The sequence below is a fragment of the Mauremys mutica genome, chromosome 9 (genome assembly GCF_020497125.1).
Source record: "Mauremys mutica isolate MM-2020 ecotype Southern chromosome 9, ASM2049712v1, whole genome shotgun sequence".
NCBI lineage: Eukaryota > Metazoa > Chordata > Testudines > Geoemydidae > Mauremys > Mauremys mutica.
In genome coordinates, this window is record NC_059080.1 from 28,751,458 (window position 1) to 28,769,868 (window position 18,411).

An 18,411-nucleotide genomic window follows, 5' to 3' on the forward strand; every position below is an offset into this window, starting at 1 on the left:
CTCCCTCCTGGAAAGTGCTAAGCCACCAAACAGCTGTTTGGCGGCAGGAAGCACCAGGCAGTAGGCAGAGGTGCGGGGACATGGTGTGCTGGGGGAGCTTGGCAGCCACAGGAAATAACTTAGGGGGGTGGCAGAAGCTTGGCAGGCCACAGCAAATAACTCAAGGGGCTGTATATTTGAGACCCCTGTGCTAGAGGCTGGGAAGGGGAGTGGCATACAAGCCAAGTCATTACAACAATCTTACCCCATCTCAGGATTCCTACACAGATTAAGCTGGTTTCCTGGCTGTTTTGCTTCATTGGCTCAGCACAAAGCAGCCAGATCAGACTGGAAGATCCAGTTTCCTTTTTCTCTGATTGTCTCCAACCCCCCCCCCCCTTTTGAAATGATACATGTCAGTAGCACATCACTTCTTACAAGCTTGAAAGGGCTTTTTCTACTTTATTCCTTCCCAGAAGCTTGAATTATATTTCCAGCTTTCTTGCTCCCCAGAAACATGAGTGATTAAAGTTTCCTATTTCAATGGGAGAAGACACAACTGATATTAATCCGTCCAGTCACTTTCATAGCTTCTGCCACCATGTCTCAGGGTCATAAGGTACTTGCCCGACTGTTCAAAACTGTAACCCTGCTCTGGGTTACCTTTCACAGTTGAGGTCATACGTTTTCTTTCGCAGGCCTGTGTTTTTTGTCAGAAGCTGCCGTTTGTTTTCCCCTTAGCTTCTTTACCTCAGCTGGAAAATATTGTAGCAAAACCCCATTGTGCTGTAGGTGTCACTCTGAGCCCCTGCCGCCTGTGAATGAGCGTATTGTGTTGCTACATAATCTTTTACAGTTGAAACTTCGATGGCGAGCTCCCGGGGAACGGCCAAGCTGCTGGAAATGACGATCAAAACCTGGTTACAGTCTCTAGAGAAGAAACCTTTAGCTCGTTGCACTGGCGCGCGCGCTTCACACTCAAATCTGACCGGGAGGCGCTGATGAGCGGCGTCTCTAGCCCCGCCCACCGCCTGCCACGCTCCGGGGGTGGAGTGCCGGGTCAGCCCCGCGGTAGCAGAGCGCTGGTTTGACCTCCTCGCTTGCCGTACGAACTCGCCGCTGGGGGACAGGACAGGAGGAGGGGTCACTAAAATGGCGGCTAAGGTGAGCGTCCGTCCCTGCTCCAACTGCCATGGGGCGGGGGCAGCGGTTCTGCCCCCGGGACATGTTATAGGCGAGAGCAGATCGGGCGGGGACAGCAGTTCCCCCCGATTCCCTCCCACAGCCGTTGTCTGCCCCCAGCTCTCCCCTCAGGGCCACGGGGGGCGCCCTCCCGCCAGGGATCCTAGCCGGCCTGCTCCGCCGACACTTCCCCTCGGGCTTGCCGGCTGCGCAGGGAGCCGGACGCTCCTTCCTACGGTGCTGCGGAGCGGGCCCCCCAGTCGACAGGGGCGTGCGGCTGGGAGAGGCATTGCCATTGCCCTGGCTGGTCTGCACGGCACTGGCCCGGGATGTTCTCTGAGCCTCCAGCATGGACAGAAGAGGCACATGGGGGCTAGTTCGTACCGATGGCCCAGAGCCTGTGACCGGGACGGGTACCCGCCATGGAGACTGGGGGGCTCTGCACTGTAGGCGCGCGGACGGCGTGACATGGGTCTGTGTAGTCATAGTCACCTCACGTCTTCATTGGCTCTCTCCACACTCTTATTGTGTCTCCGCCTCGGCCACTTGTAGCCCCTGCCCTTAGGGTGGTTAATGGTGTCTTGATGACAGCTGTATGGGGTTCCGTGTTGGAGACTTGTCCTGCTCGTTCATGATTAAGGCTACCATTTTGTCATGGACACTTTTAGTAAAAGTCAGAGGCAATAAACAAAAATTCACGGAAGCAGTGACCTGTCCCTGACTTTTACTAAAAATGTCGATGGCAAAATGGGGAGTGGAGGGCCCTGCACCCTGCCCTGCTGTGGCTGGGAGTTGTGACCCCTGCTCAGTGGCTGGGAGGGACCCCTGCTGTGGCTGAGGAGCTGCTGGGGATTCCCCATGGGGACTGGGGAGCTCCAGGGGATTCCCCCTCTTTCCCCTCCCCCCATCCCCCCACAGCTGGGGAGTTGCAGGGGGCCTGCCATTCTGGGCGGCAGGGGTATCCTGCATCTCTCGGCCAACATGGGCGGTGGGGGTACCCTGAAGCTCCCAGCGGCTGTGGGCCGAAGTCATGGAGGTCTGCAGAAGTCACGGAGTCTGTGACCCCGTGACCAAAACTTAGCCTTACTCATGATTACCTGTATATCTTTTAGGGTGTGTTAGAAATATCTGTTTAAATGAGTCACATTTTTTTTCCCTTGACATTTTAAAATGTGATTCTGCTTCTAGGTGTCTTGTATTTACCTAGAAGCAGTCACATAGGGAAATACTGGCTTTCCTCTTATGTTCTGTTTAAAAATGCACCAATTTTAAATATTATTGATTTAATAATAAGTTGACAAAGTCATTTCAGATAACCTTCTCCCATTGCCACAAGAAAAGAAAAATGAAACAACACCCTTATTGCATCATTCTACCAAAGCCCAATTAAATGGCTAGTGGAAACCAATGTTATAGTTTTGTTCCCAAGAAAGCTTGTATACTAACTTTACAATAAAAAGATACCTCTGATCTTGCACATCTCTATGTATATGCTTAAATTGGTTTGTAAGATATTGGGTGGTAAAATCATTATCACAGAGTGAAGTGGGGGAATTAAAAATGTTATTTAAGGTCTAGTGTTTAATGGCTGATCAGGTGTAAAATACAAATGTAAGCCCTAGCTCCTGCAGTATATTGCATGGGGATGGACTGCTGTGCCCACATGGAGGCCCTTTGAGTTCAGTGTGGGTTGCATGTGGGTGCCACAGACACTTCTATTGTCTATGACATGTCTATGGCTCAGCTCCTAAGAACTAATACTCCTAGGTAATTGTTTCTTTTAAAATGCCCTACCAATTAAAAATTCACCCTTCATAAGTGGGTAAGGATCTGATTCTTGAGTGTGAAGTTTGAATCTATAACTACTGTGCCAAAGAAGTCTGAGGCACTGAGGAAGAATGTAAAGCATATTAATTTTTGATTAAAGAGCAGAAAGACTCCTTCGGTTCTCAAATTCTCCAAAAAATAATTCTACCCTCCTTTTTAAACATTCCAATTTGTATGAAAATCAGTTACTTCTATCAAAACCTAGAGCAGGGGTCTCAAACACATGGCCCATGGAGTTATTTGCTGGGGACCACCAAGCTCCTCCTGCCCCTCCCCCAGTTATTTCCTGCAGCTGTCAAGCTCTCCTCACCCGCTGCCCAACCCCACCCTCCATGTCCCTGCTTCTCTGCCTACCTCCAGGTGCTTCCTACTGCCAGACAGCTGTTTGGTGGTGCTTAGCGCTTTCCAGGAGGGAGCGGGAGGAGCAGGGGAGGAGGTGGAGAAGAGGTAGGGCAGGGGTGGGGATTTGGGAAAGGGGTTGGAATAGGGGAAGGGGTAGGAAGAGGCGGACAGGGGCGGGGCCTCATTGAAGGGGTGGAGTGGAGGTGGGGTAGCGGGGGCAAGGTGTCAGTGATGCAGCCCTCGGGCCAATGTATTAGTCCTCATGTGGCCCTCATGGTCATTTGAGTTTGAGATCCCTGACTTAGAGGGCAATGCAAAATAGAGGTTAGAACAATGTCTAAACCTAACCATTAAGTGGAGTTGAGACAGAAGCGTCCATAATGAAATTATGGAGCGTCACAACAGCCTGTAAAGTAGATAGAATATTCTAATGCTGTGTTTTTTTGTTTTTTTTTTAAATTGAGGCATCAGAGAGGTAAAGTGACACGACCAAGGTATAACAACAAGACAATGGCATCTCTGGGTATAGACCCAGGAGTCCTGATTTCTAGAAATTTAACTCAACCAGTAGATACACATTCTAAATGGAGGGCAGGAATAAAATTATCAGTTGATGCACTATTGTATATAATTAGTAATGCGGATGTTCTTGCATCATAGCCGTTTAACAAAGTAATATTCCCGATACCCCACATTTTTTTTTCTTTTACTAAATTACTTCATGTTTGCTCTGTCCTTAATAATGGAACATACATTGCCTGTCATAATGTTCCCTTGTCACAAGTATACAAAAGATTCTCTTTTGAATTGCAAAGGTAAACTGAAAGTTGAAATAAAGGTTTTAAAACAGTAAAAATATCAAAATGATTCTGAAAATTCACCCACGAAAGCTCATGCCCCAATACGTTTGTTAGTCTATAAGGTGCCACAGAACTCTTTGCCGCTTTTATAGATCCAGACTAACATGGCTACCCCTCTGATACTTGAAAATTCTTAGCGGTTTCGTGCTCATTTCTCTCTAAACACTTTCTGTGTTTTACTCGCATGGAAAAAACCAGGAATTTTAAGAGAACTTAGAAATACTATTTGCTATCTTGGAATATGCTTCTTGATACTTTTGACAGGCAGGTTTCATTTAATGGATTATTATTTTTAAAATTTCGTTATTGAGAAAATTTAAAAGGAAAAAAATCCTCTATATTAAATATATAATACCTGCATCTTGTCAGCCATGTTTCATATAATCGTATCTAGCCTTTACATTATATTTACTATTAATAAAACTTGCAGCAAAGTACACTTACTTATTGGAGAACTGTGGGAGGAAATGAATTTACAATATGCAGAATGTTACTTAATGGGAATGTAATCTGACATCTTATTATAACTGAGGCACTTTGCTTCAGTGGAGTTATTCCAGATTGACATCAGTAAAACTTTGATTACCCTTCCCCTCTCAAGGGTAGATTTCCAGCTATTAGCTAGCCCCTCTTATCTGCTCAGTAGGATTGGTTTCTGCTCTCTGAGGGCTGCTAGCCTTGCTTCTTGACAAAAGTAAAGTGGTGTCTGATTAAAATATGAAAAAAGACTAAAAGAAAATTAGTTTTGTTAATTATTTTTTTACGGTCCTTTTCATCTTCACATTTTGCAGATGTTGACTAAATGAATCCCCCCAACACCCCCGCGAGAGAGGTGAAATCAAAGCAGGGGTTAAGAACTTGATCATGCAAGATGCTGATACTTTGCAGAGTCAGACCCAGTATGCCTTACCCAAAGCTTCAGAAGAAATCATTCTAAGAGCCAGGTTTGGCACTCCAAAGTTCCTGGCTCCCACTCATATGTTGAAATAACTAGACTGCACCCTTTTTACTTTGAAATTAGAACGCAGCGTACAGTGATGTATTAAGAAATTACAAACATTTTGATAAAATGTTTGATAAGTAAATAACAAATGGACTATCAGCAAATTTAAGACATGTCCGTATGCCATTGAGCAAGTATAATCATACATAATTTTACCAGTAAGATTCTGTTTCACACCATGGCCATTCCCACCTGTTATGCATGCCCTGTGTTGCTTGACTTTTACTTAATTTAAAAGAGATGTACAGTACCATGGAATAACTACAGCATTTCACATAACTATTCACTTTGCATTCATAAAAGTATACAAACAAGATTAATATTTTTATGAATAGCCTATAAGTAAAATAGAAATTAATTCCTTATGTTTGGAAGATGCAATTATACATAAGAAAACATGACATTAAAACATGCTATGTTATAACTAAATTAATATTTTAAATACATTCAATGTATTGTAGACAGCAGATGTTAAATGCTGCATAATTTTAAATGAGACATAAACTATACCTAAAGGCCTCTACTAGGCTTCCATTCAGGTGTGCAAACAAACGTGTGCACGCTTTATTCAGTACAAGCATGAATCAAACTGTTGAATAGGTTTTGTACCTACTCACATGCAAAGCTTGTTTGCCCCTACAAAATAATTGAAGCAAATGTGTGCAAACATACTTGCACCCTTACTGTGCGTTATTCGTACAGGTTGAGTCAACGGTATGAAGATCAGGTTTGTTACCTAAAATTCAGTTAAGATGCTTTTTCTTAAAAAGGATCTGTGTACAGCTAGACTCTAGTTCATTGTTTGTTCTCCTGTCTCTACCACTCCCAATTCCTGTAAAATTTGCTCTCTTCCACAAGTACTGCTGGTGTCCATATGCATTGTATGGAGATGGGAACATCATGAAACATTCTGAATCGATTTGCCTTCAAAAACACAGCTGCTGTTGGTAAAATAATAATAAATCATATCATTTGTTTTATTGCACTGTAGTTATTAAGAGAACCAAACAGACCTCATATGGATGTGGAATAACATCTTCACTCTGTTGTTCCCCTGAGATATTTTCAAAAGGATAAGGCGTACTGAAGTGTTAGATTTTTTTTTTTTCACTGAGGCCACTCACTACTTTGCACTTGATCAAATTGTGGAATCCCTGTTTAAAGGAGCAAGATATCAGTACAGAGTTTGAAGGTGGAATATGGTTGTATGTTAGTTATAGAAAACTAAGTGGTCATGGAAGGCATCTATACTTGATATCAAAGATATGCAGCTTTAAGAAGAGTTCACCTATGTGAAATTATGACCCATGCAGCGGTTGCTAAACTTAGACCTATCTTGATCTGGTTAAGTACTGGTTTTGTGAGAGCAAGCTGCTGAAGGCAACTTTATTAAAGACAGACACATTTTTTAAAAGTAACTTTTAGGAGTTCAGTTTGTAACCTGCTTTTTGCAGGTTGCGTCTGACGAAGTGGGTATTCATCCACAAAAGCTCATGCTCCAGTACATCTGTTAGTCTATAAGGTGCCACAGGACTCTTTGTTGCTTTCTGTTTGAGTCTTTTATGTTTTCTCACTTGAGATTTATCCCAACCTGCTGGGTTTGTTTCCTTAGCTTTACAGCACATTTTTGGAGGGAGAGTGCCAAGTTTTCATGAGTTTTAATGAGAAGAATAGTCTTCCAGGAGAGTCACATAAATATGGAATATAGATTAAAGCATAATGGAGCCCTAAATGTTTGAATAGTATGGCACTGTATACTTTGTAGTCCTGTAGCTCTTTAATTTTCATACTTTTTGCAGAATCTGTATTTTTGATCTCTGATATTATTTCAACACTTGGAAGTAGATTGTTTGAAATGTAGAGACTTAAAGCCCAAATTATGTAGGTATATTTTGACAGCTTTATTATTATACTTTGACGTGTTTTACTCCAGTTCTATTATTGTAGAAATTATGCTTTTAGCAGTTTTTTTTCCCTCGAAAATATAGCTATGCCAGAATTTTTCCACTTAAGCAAAATATCTGCTATTCATGGTTCTGTGACCAAAAATAATGTCAAGACTGTTAGTCTGTTCTGTTTTATAAAACTGGTTCTTCTTCGAGTGATTGCTCCTATGCATTCCAGTTAGGTGTGCGCGCCGCGCGTGCACGGCATCTCGGAACTTTTTTACCCTAGCAACTCCGGCGGGCCAGCTGGGCGCCCCCTGGAGTGGCGCCGCTATGGCGCTAAATATATACCCCAGCCGGCCCGTCCGCTCCTCAGTTCCTTCTTACCGCCCGTGACGGCCAGTTGGAACTGTGGAGTGCTCTCTGTCCTCCACTACCCTAGCTCTCGCTAAAGGTTTTTTGTATATAGTTAGTTCATAGTTCGTGTAGATAGTTGTTATAGTTAGTTAGTTAGATTTAGTGTTAAGGTTAGGGGGGTTTCCCCTCCCTTTCCTCTCCCGGTGCGGGCTCATGCCCAAGGCACCGGGCTTTAAGCCCTGCGCAATCTGCCAGAGGTCTATGCCCATCGGGGACCCGCACGACGCCTGTCTTCGTTGCCTCGGCGAGGGCCATCGGACAGACAAGTGTCAGATCTGTTCTGCCTTCAAGCCGAGAACACGTAAGGAGCGGGACTATAGACTTAAGCAGCTCCTCATGGAGGCGTCGTTACAGCCCCCGGCACCGGCCGCGCCGGCACCGAGAGCCTCATCGGTGCAGAGCGCTCCGGCCGCGCCGAGCCGTTCCGGCACCGCGGCACCGCAGCCTCAGCCGGCGACCGCGAAGACCCGGCACCGCTCCCTTTCGCCTGCTAGGAAACGCAGGCTGGCGAAGGCTATCGCTAAGTCCCGCGCTGAGGACTCAGCCAAGGCTGTGGCGCCACCTACCACTCCTTCAGTGGCCGTGCACCAGGCGGACACCAGGCCGTTGACTCCGGCGCCACAAGGGCCGTCGAGTCCAGCACCGCCACGCTCCCCGGCACCATCCGTGGTTGAGCCGCGACTGCCGTCGACGCCGGAGACTTTCTCCGCGGCGCGTGAGCTGATACAGCTCGTAGAGGCACCGAGCCTCCGGCCCCCGGCACCGCCGGTGCGGGCTGTCGCGTCTGCAGGCAAACCGGCAATGATGATCCGGCCACCCTCTGCGGACCGCCGGCACAGACAATGCTCCTGGTCCCGGTCACGCTCCCGGTCCCGACGGAGGTCGCCATCCCGCCGATCTCACTCTCGGCACCGTTCGCCGTCCCGGTACCGGTCGCCATCCCGACGCCGGTCGGAGTCCCGGTACCGTTCGTCATCCCGGTACCGGTCGCACTCCCGGCACCGATCCAGGTCCCGATCGCCGTCGCGTCGGCACCGTCGGAGGTCTCAGTCCCGGCACCGTTCCCGGCACCGTGACTCTCGCAGCCACTCCCGGCACCGCAGATCCCGCTCCCGGTCGAGCTCCCGGCACCGGTCGAGCTCCCGGCACCGCGGTGGCCGACGGTCTCGGTCACCGTCCCGGTACCGAATGGACAGACACTGTTTTTCGGCACCGTCTGCGGACAGACTACCGCCTTCGGCGGTACAATCAGTCAGCGCCTCAGCACCTCCTTGGCCATCTTGCCCGGCATCGGTGGCCTCCGGTGCGGACAGCAACGCACACTTGCCACCGACCCCTCACGGTGATCCTCAAGGGGCTCAAAAGTGGGGCTTCTGGGTTCCCTGGGCCCAGTATGAAGCACAGGGGGTACCGTTTCCCCCGAGAGGCTCGGCCTCCGAGCGCAAGGCCCCTGAGGCAACGGTTAGCCAGGCGGCCCCTTTGCCTCGACGTGAGCCCTCCGTTCAGCCGGACCGCCGGTCCTCCATGCAGCACGACCCAGCTGAGGCACAGTCAGTAGCCCCTGCGGAGGAGGCCGTCGTGCAGGGCTTGTCCTCATCGTCCTCCCCGGACGAGGCGGTGGCTGGTGCTTCGACCAAGGAGCCGCCACCCATAGACCTTAAGGCCCACCAGGACCTGCTTCGCCGAGTGGCGACGGCCATGGATCTCCCAGTGGCGGAGGTCCAAGAGGACGAGGACCCTATTACCAACGTGGTTGGTGCGGACACTCCCGTCCGGGTGGCGTTGCCCTTTGTAAAAACTATCCAAAAGAACGCCACCACGCTTTGGCAAACACCCGCTTCCATCCCTCCCGCGGGGTTGAGCGTAAATACTCAGTTCCCCCTACGGGCTATGAGTACCTTTATACCCACCCGACCCCAGACTCCTTGGTGGTGCAATCGGTTAACGACCGCGAGAGGCACGGTCAACCTGCCCCCGCGCCGAAGTCCAAGGACGCCCGGCGCATGGACCTGCTAGGCCGCAAGGTCTATTCGGCGGGTGGCCTGCAGATGCGTATTGCTAACCAGATGGTCCTCCTAGCCAGATACGTGTTTGATATCCTAACGTCCCTGGCAAAGTTTACGGAGCTCCTGCCGTCAGCCTCCCGCCAGGAGTTCACGGCGATGTTAGAGGAGGGAAGGAGATCATCTAGGTCCTCCATCACGGCCGCCCTCGACGCTGCGGACTCCGGAGCTCGGACCTTAGCCTCCGGCGTGTCGATGCGGCGCATAGCCTGGCTGCAGTCCTCCACCCTGCCACCGGAGGTGCAATATACACTGCAGGACCTGCCCTTCGACACGCAGGGTCTTTTTTCCGAAAAGACAGACTCCCGGATCCAGACCCTAAAGGACGCTCGCGTTGCCATCCGCACCCTAGGGATGCACACGCCGGTGACACAACGCAGGTCCTTCCGGCAGCAACCCTCACGGCCCTTCTACCAGCAACGCTATCGGCCGTACAATAGCCGGCGACCGGCTCAAAATCGCCGTCGTCCGTCCGGCAATCGGCGTAGTCAGGGCCAGGCCTCTTCCAAGGCCCCTCAGGGGGCCAAGCAGGCCTTTTGATGGGACGCTCGAGGACGGCCCATCATTCTCCCTACTGGATCCTTCCCCTTTATTTTACAACCGCCTTTCCCATTTCTTTTCGGCGTGGTCCCAGTTAACAACAGACAGCTGGGTACTTCAGACAGTCCAGTCGGGATACCGCCTTCAATTTGTTTCACCCCCGCCTTCCCACCCACCCTCCCTGTCCCTCTTCAGGGACCCCTCTCACGAGCAATTCCTCTTACAGGAGGTCCAGACTCTGTTGAGCGTGGGTGCCATAGAGGCAGTGCCTCAAGACAGGCGGGGCAGGGGATTCTACTCCCGCTATTTTCTCATCCCCAAAGCGAAAGGGGGGCTACGTCCTATCCTGGACCTTCGCGAGCTGAACAAGTTCCTGCTCAAGCCCAAGTTTCGCATGGTTACCTTGGGGACCATCATTCCCTCTCTGGATCTGGGACACTGGTTTGCCGCCCTCGACATGAAGGACGCCTACTTCCATGTCGCGATTTATCCTCCTCACCGACGTTACCTCCGGTTTGTGGTCAACAACACCCACTACCAGTTCGCCGTGTTGCCGTTCGGCCTCTCCACCGCACCGCGGGTGTTCACCAAATGCATGGCGGTGGTTGCCGCAGCCCTCCGCCGTCATTGGATACATGTCTACCCGTATCTCGACGACTGGCTGGTTCGCAGTCAGTCTCAACAGCTGGTGATGGGCCAGTTGACAGACATCCTGTCCCTCTTCCTCGACTCCGTGATAGCCCGAGCTTGCCTGCCACAATCTCGACATCAGACCACGGTCTCCATCATCCGGGACCTCGTCTCCTTCCCGACCACGACGGTGCGCTCCTGCCTCCGCCTCCTAGGCCACATGGCATCCTGCACGTATGTCACCGCGTACGCGCGGCTCCACCTCCGCCCGTTCCAGTCTTGGCTCGCGTCGGTGTACCGACCCAATCGCGATCCCATCGATATGGTGGTCACAGTCTCCAGGCCGACCCTCGACTCCCTCAACTGGTGGCTAGACCCGCAGGTCGTTTGTGCGGGAGTCCCGTTCCATCCGCCTCGCCCATCCGCCACGCTGACCACGGATGCCTCAGCGCTCGGTTGGGGGGCTCACTTGGGCGACCTTCACACCCAAGGTCTGTGGTCGCCGCAGGAGCTCGCTCTCCACATCAATGTACGCGAGCTGTGAGCGATCCGTCTAGCCTGTCGCACCTTCTGCACCCACCTGAAAGGCCGCTGTGTGACGGTGTTCACGGACAATACAACAGCAATGTTCTACGTGAACAAGCAGGGCGGAGCCCGCTCCTCCCTCCTCTGCAAGGAAGCGATGCTCCTGTGGGACTTCTGCGTGACCCACTCCATTCACCTAGAAGCGTCCTTTCTTCCGGGAGTGCAGAACACGCTGGCCGACCATCTCAGCAGGTCGGTCCTCTCTCACGAGTGGTCCCTCCATCCAGATGTCGTACACACGATCTTCCAGGGGTGGGGGTTTCCCCAAGTAGACCTATTCACGTCCAAGGAAAACAGGAAGTGTCACCTGTTTTGCTCATTCCGGGGTCACTCGCCGGGCTCCCTGTCGGACGCCTTCCTGTATCCCTGGAAGGATCGCCTACTCTACGCCTTCCCTCCGTTCCCGCTCGTTCACCGAGTGCTTCAGAAGCTGCGGAGGGACAGAGCCACCATCATTCTCGTAGCTCCGGCCTGGCCGAGGCAGCATTGGTACTCCCTGCTGCTCGAGCTCTCCGTTCGGGATCCCATCCCCCTCCCGTTGTGGCCGGACCTCATTACTCAGGACTTCGGCAGACTCCGCCATCCGAACCTGCAGTCCCTCCATCTTACAGCTTGGTACCTGAGTGGTTGACCCACGCAGAGAGGGACTGTTCAGTGGCAGTTCAGCAAGTCCTCCTAGAGAGTAGAAAGCCTTCCACTCGCTCCACCTATCTGGCGAAATGGAAGCGGTTCGCGCTCTGGTGTGACCAGCGAGGCCTCAATCCGTTCGTGGTCCCTGTCCCTACCATCCTGGACTACTTCTGGTACCTTAAGGAGCAAGGTCTTGCGGTCTCCTCCTTGAGAGTTCACCTGGCAGCAGTGTCCGCCTTTCGTCCATCCGTGGAAGGTCGGTCTATCTTCTCCAACCAAATGGTTTCCCGCTTCCTTAAAGGCCTGGACCGCTTGTACCCACCTGTGCGGCGTCCTGCCCCGACCTGGGATTTGAACCTCGTGCTGGCCAGGCTGATGGGTCCTCCTTTCGAGCCCTTGGCCACGTGCTCTCTGCTCTACCTCTCCTGGAAGACGGCCTTCCTCGTCGCCATTACATCAGCGAGACGAGTTTCTGAGCTCCGCGCTCTGACGGTTGGTCCGCCATACACGGTCTTCCACGGGGACAAGGTGCAGCTTCGACCTCATCCGGCTTTCCTCCCAAAGGTGGTGTCAGCCTTCCACCTCAACCAGGAGATCTTCCTCCCGGTGTTCTTCCCGAAGCCGCATGCCTCACCTCGGGAGCAACAGCTGCACACCCTCGACATCCGCAGGGCGCTCGCTTTCTACATCGAGCGGACTAAACCATTCCGGCGTTCGCCCCAGCTGTTCGTAGCGGTTGCTGACCGCATGAAGGGCGAGCCGATATCCTCCCAGCGGATTTCCTCTTGGGTCACTGCGTGTATCCGGACCTGCTACGAGCTTGCTCCCGTGCCGCCGTGCCGCCTCACCGCTCACTCCACGAGAGCGCATGCCTCGTCGGCCGCCTTCCTGGCCCATGTCCCCATCCAGGACATCTGTCGAGCGGCCACCTGGTCTTCGGTCCATACCTTCACCTCCCACTACGCGTTGGTGCAACAGTCTCGAGACGACGCAGCCTTCAGCTCCGCAGTATTACACTCCACCACGTCTCACTCCGACCCCACCGCCTAGGTAAGGCTTGGGAATCACCTAACTGGAATGCATAGGAGCAATCACTCGAAGAAGAAAAGACGGTTACTCACCTGTAGTAACTGTTGTTCTTCGAGATGTGTTGCTCCTATCCATTCCAGACCCGCCCTCCTTCCCCACTGTCGGAGTAGCCGGCAAGAAGGAACTGAGGAGCGGACGGGCCGGCTGGGGTATATATTTAGCGCCATAGCGGCGCCACTCCAGGGGGCGCCCAGCCGGCCCGCCGGAGTTGCTAGGGTAAAAAAGTTCCGAGATGCCGTGCACGCGCGGCGCGCACACCTAACTGGAATGGATAGGAGCAACACATCTCGAAGAACAACAGTTACTACAGGTGAGTAACCGTCTTTTTAGTCCTTTGGGATGAGATGACTGATTTGCTTTTTATCCATATAAGAGACATCTAGAGCCTCGTGTTTTTTGCAAATGCAAAATAACACAAAATGAAATAAAAACAACCTATAAAATGAAAAAACTTATCCTGCAGCAGCTGCTCCTGTTCCACAGGGCTGGGCCCAGTCCCCCATTCCAGGCTTTGTGACCTGGTGCACAGAGTCACAGTACCACTCACTCAGATTTGGCCCATCTGACCCCCGCTCCACTGGTCATGAAGGAGAGGTGGCTGGGCCAAACTTGAGCAGCGCTGCAACCCTGTGCATCAGGTGGGGATGGTGTCCCTAGACTATATTTGCTAAAGCTGGTAATGGGCGACAGAGGGATGGATCACTTGATGATTATCTGTTCTGTTCATTCCCTCTGGAGCACTTGGCATTTGCCACTGTCAGAAGACAGGATACTGGGCTAGATGGACCTTTGGTCTGACCCAGTATGGCCACTCTTTTATGTTCTACATTCTTATGCAATGCCTGGAGAAGGAGGCTAGGACAGGAGCCATTGCTATGGGTTGAGTACAGGCAGGCTCACTCTGCAGACCCCTCCTACCCCCTGGGTACAGGACCCAACCACCGCCTTGCCATGGGTTCCCCTCAAGTTCCCTGGGAGCAGGACCCCAATCCCCCAGGGATTTCAGAGGGACAGGACCTGCCTCAAAACCATCACCAGGGGGCAGGACCCAACCTGATGCCTCCTCTGGGCTTCACCCACATATTTCCATAGGCAGGACCCTTTACCCTCCCCCAGGGTCACCCCTTCCACCCTGAGAGCAGGACCTGATCCCCTCTCCCTTGCACCCCCCCTCTCCGGGGGGCCACCCAACTCCCTTCCCACGGCCTCCCACTGGCCCCCACTCCCAGAGGCAGGACCCACCGCTGCTCCCAGCCCTCCCACAATAAAACAAAATTCCCTCCAAATAAAAAATAAAATAAAATAATTTCATGCAGGCTAAGAAGAACACCACTGTGCTGTACTACACAGTACTGATGTCTCCTTTTGCCAATCATGATTGTTTTCAGTGACCAGCTTTCAGTCTAGAATGCCAAAGTCACTGAGAAACTCAGGAACCAAAAATTCTGGCTCTGAATACCGTACAATTCTAGTGAAATCTGGATCCATACTCATCCTAGATTCATCTCTAGAAAATAGTCTTTGAATTCATTCCTTTTATAAAGTGTTGCTTTAGAAACTATTAAAGGTTTAAAGTATTATAGCAGACAATTTAGTTAGGTGACAATGAAAGGATGCAATAATGAAAAAGAAAGGGAAAGAAAAGATGCGTTAGATTTAGAGTTAAAATTGGTTAAATAATGTATGCTGTTATAGTACCATCATGATCTAAACATTTCAGTTTTAGAATTGGAGTTCTTTTTGTTCCTTAGATTTCCTCAGCTATCTTATATTTAAACACCTTGAGACATGGATAGTGTCATTTTATGTTTGCGCAGTACCCAACCCAATAAAGCCCCAGTCCTGATTGAATCCTTTATGTGCTACTGCAGTACAAATACTAAATAATAATACTCTTGATTATTAGAACATTCTGCTGTATTTGGACTTAAGATGAGTGCAGTGTATATTTTTCAGAACAAATTGTCTTGTGGTTCTGCTCATATGATCATATCTATAAACAGTTTCATGATCTGGAGGGATAACCAAAAGTTGGAAGTCACACAATCCTAAATTTAAATCCTTGCTCTGTCATTGATTTGCTAATAAAAGGCAGCTTCTTCCAACAAGCAGTATTGTAGCTCACTGTATAGTGGTGTGAGAAGAAATGTTGGCCAATGATATGAGCGAAATCTCCTGTTCTTACAAATAATGCTATGGAAACAGAATAGAGAGGACCTCATTCACTTGAAACATCCATACAGTAAATTGCATAGAACATAATTTACCTGAGATGTCTAAAGGAGAAATCGGCCTCGTTTTGATTAGATCATAATGTTCTGGGATCTCTAGATATTTCAAACCTGAGTGTTATGGTTTTCACTGATGTCATTGGAAAGGATATTACTAGTTTTTCCTCTGTCCATGATTTCTAGAGAGATGCTCAGGTCAGAAATACGTTTATTTGCAAATTATTGTAAAATCTGATTATGGGCTAATTAATAAAAGAGCAGTGGAGTCTGAAAATTATTAAGGCACTAATGACTGCCCCACTTGTAGTATTTTGATGACTAATTGCAGTTTTTCACTGGCTTGTGTTTATATCAGAAACACATGCTAAATTTTAGTTAATGTTAAATTCAGATCTACCTTATGATTAATCTAGTAGCCATAACATTGCTTTTATGTAGTTCAAAATAATAGTCTTGAAAAATATATATATATTTACAACAACTGAGAGCTTTGGGAGTATGGAAGGAACATTTTTCTGATGGTTTTCAGAAATGACAGCAAAACTTTTGGGCCTTTGGGTTGCTCTGCTGGGTAAAGTCTCTTAAGCAGAAAACCAGTGATAGGTAGACAGTGTGGAAGTGGTACTAGAAGGTTACAGGCACCACTGTTTTTCAAACTACTTTTCCATGAATATAATATTGATGGTGCCTTGGTATAAAGTCATGCATTATACACTCAATTCTGGAAGAAAATTGATATGATTATTAAATGTGGGCAGGGGGGAGAAAATAAATTAATTTAAAAAAAAACCAGGAACAAAAAGATGGAGTATTTAATTCACTTCCATGCCAGATTTTTGTTACGTATAGGGGGATGGGCATCAAGGAGTTGGTTACAGCTTTCCAATCCTGTGCTGCATGGCCCTTGTCTAATTTAGATCACTAGCATAAGATATTTAATGGTATGGCTACACAGGGATAAAAGCCCCACAGTATGGCTGTGGCTGACCCGAGTCAGCTGCAGGTATTTTATCTTCATGTAGACATACTCTAGTGACCTTAAGCAGACCTGTGAAACTCTTATAGTAGAGTTTTAAAATAGTCAGAGAATGTCTATATTGTATAATTGTAGAAGAATGTACATGAATAAGATTGAACAGTGATTAATTATTCTTCATTAGACTGACTAGATCATAAAATATAATGAGAGGGAAGATCTGTTTGTTCATCAGTCTGTTCTCCTGGAAAACACATCACAGATTATTTTAAGATCATATGTATTATCATTTTAAAGTTAAGTTCTAAAAGTGATCATATAAAAATGACGCTTCTTATTACAACAAACTTATTTGTGACTGTGTTTATGCCAGCATTTTTCTTCATGTTTCCCCACCATTACACTACTATAGAGTGGACAATAGCATTTTAACCAACATCCTAACCCTGCTCAGGTTAATCACATGGTGGTTAAATTGCTGGCAGCCTCCCTATACTAGTGCTACCATCTTTGGAAATTTGCTAGTGGAAATGCAACTGTAAGAAACTTTAAGAAAAAGGCTTGTACCATATAGATGAGGCTTTCTGTGTTCAGTCATAACTGAAGCCCTGTGCAGATACATAAGAACATAAGAATGGCCGTACCGGGTCAGACCAAAGGTCCATCTAGCCCAGTATCTGTCTACCGACAGTGGCCAATGCCAGGTGCCCCAGAGGGAGTGAACCTAACAGGCAATGATCAAGTGATCTCTCTCCTGCCATCCATCTCCATCCTCTGACGAACAGAGGCTAGGGACACCATTCTTACCCATCCTAGCTAATAGCCATTTATGGACTTAGCCACCATGAATTTATCCAGTCCCCTTTTAAACATTGTTATAGTCCTACCCTTCACAACCTCCTCAGGTAAGGAGTTCCACAAGTTGACTGTGCGCTGCGTGAAGAAGAACTTCCTTTTATTTGTTTTAAAACTGCTGCCTATTAATTTCATTTGGTGACCCCTAGTTCTTGTATTATGGGAATAAGTAAATAACTTTTCCTTATCCACTTTCTCAACATCACTCATGATTTTATATACCTCTATCATATCCCCCCTCAGTCTTCTCTTTTCCAAGCTGAAGAGTCCTAGCCTCTTTAATCTTTCCTCGTATGGGACCCTCTCTAAACCCCTAATCATTTTAGTTGCCCTTTTCTGAACCTTTTCTAGTGCTAGAATATCTTTTTTGAGGTGAGGAGACCACATCTGTACACAGTATTCAAGATGTGGGCGTACCATGGTTTTATATAAGGGCAATAATATATTCTCAGTCTTATTTTCTATCCCCTTTTTAATGATTCCTAACATCTTGTTTGCTTTTTTGACCGCCTCTGCATGCTGCGTGGACATCTTCAGAGAACTATCCACGATGACTCCAAGATCTTTTTCCTGACTCGTTGTAGCTAAATTAGCCCCCATCATGTTGTATGTATAGTTGGGGTTATTTTTTCCAATGTGCATTACTTTACATTTATCCACATTAAATTTCATTTGCCATTTTGTTGCCCAGTCACTTAGTTTTGTGAGATCTTTTTGAAGTTCTTCACAATCTGCTTTGGTCTTAACTATCTTGAGTAGTTTAGTATCATCTGCAAACTTTGCCACCTCACTGTTTACCCCTTTCTCCAGATCATTTATGAATAAATTGAATAGGATTGGTCCTAGGACTGACCCTTGGGGAACACCACTATCACAGAATTTGTATCTGTATCCACATCTGGTCCTCAATCCGCAAAAATGGCCCACAGATATCTGCAGATTTGCAGGGCTCTAGTCATAACTGCTGACTTTACTGATTACTACTCCTTATTTTCATTAATCCTGCACAGTCAACACAATTTATGGGGATTTTGTTTTGGTTCATATTTTATCAGAATCGTTCCAAATGGAACATCTTTGAGTGAACCAGAAAGAATGCATCTTGATATTTGGTTTCCTGGTTGAATTAGCAAAACTGGCAGTTTTTTGGGTTGTTTTTAAAGTTATTTTACATATAAACTGAAAAGATCTGATCTGGAATAATTGTAAGATGGTAAAATTGAAACCCACTGATTCATTTTTACCAATATAACCAAAACTCCGGGTCAGAATCTCCAAATGAATGCTACATTTACTGTTTGTTGTTTATTGCTGTA

General features: G+C 48.3%; 1 protein-coding gene across 1 annotated transcript in view; it reads left to right on the forward strand.

Moving 5' to 3' along the window:
- The first annotated feature begins 991 nt into the window (after positions 1-991).
- The window catches only part of APOOL (apolipoprotein O like), a 56,162-nt gene continuing 38,742 nt past the window's right edge, over positions 992-18,411 (forward strand). The window contains exon 1 of the mRNA XM_045031242.1: positions 992-1,143. Within this exon, the coding sequence (XP_044887177.1) occupies positions 1,132-1,143 (12 nt within the window). The 5' untranslated portion in view covers positions 992-1,131. The remainder of the gene's footprint in view (positions 1,144-18,411) is intronic.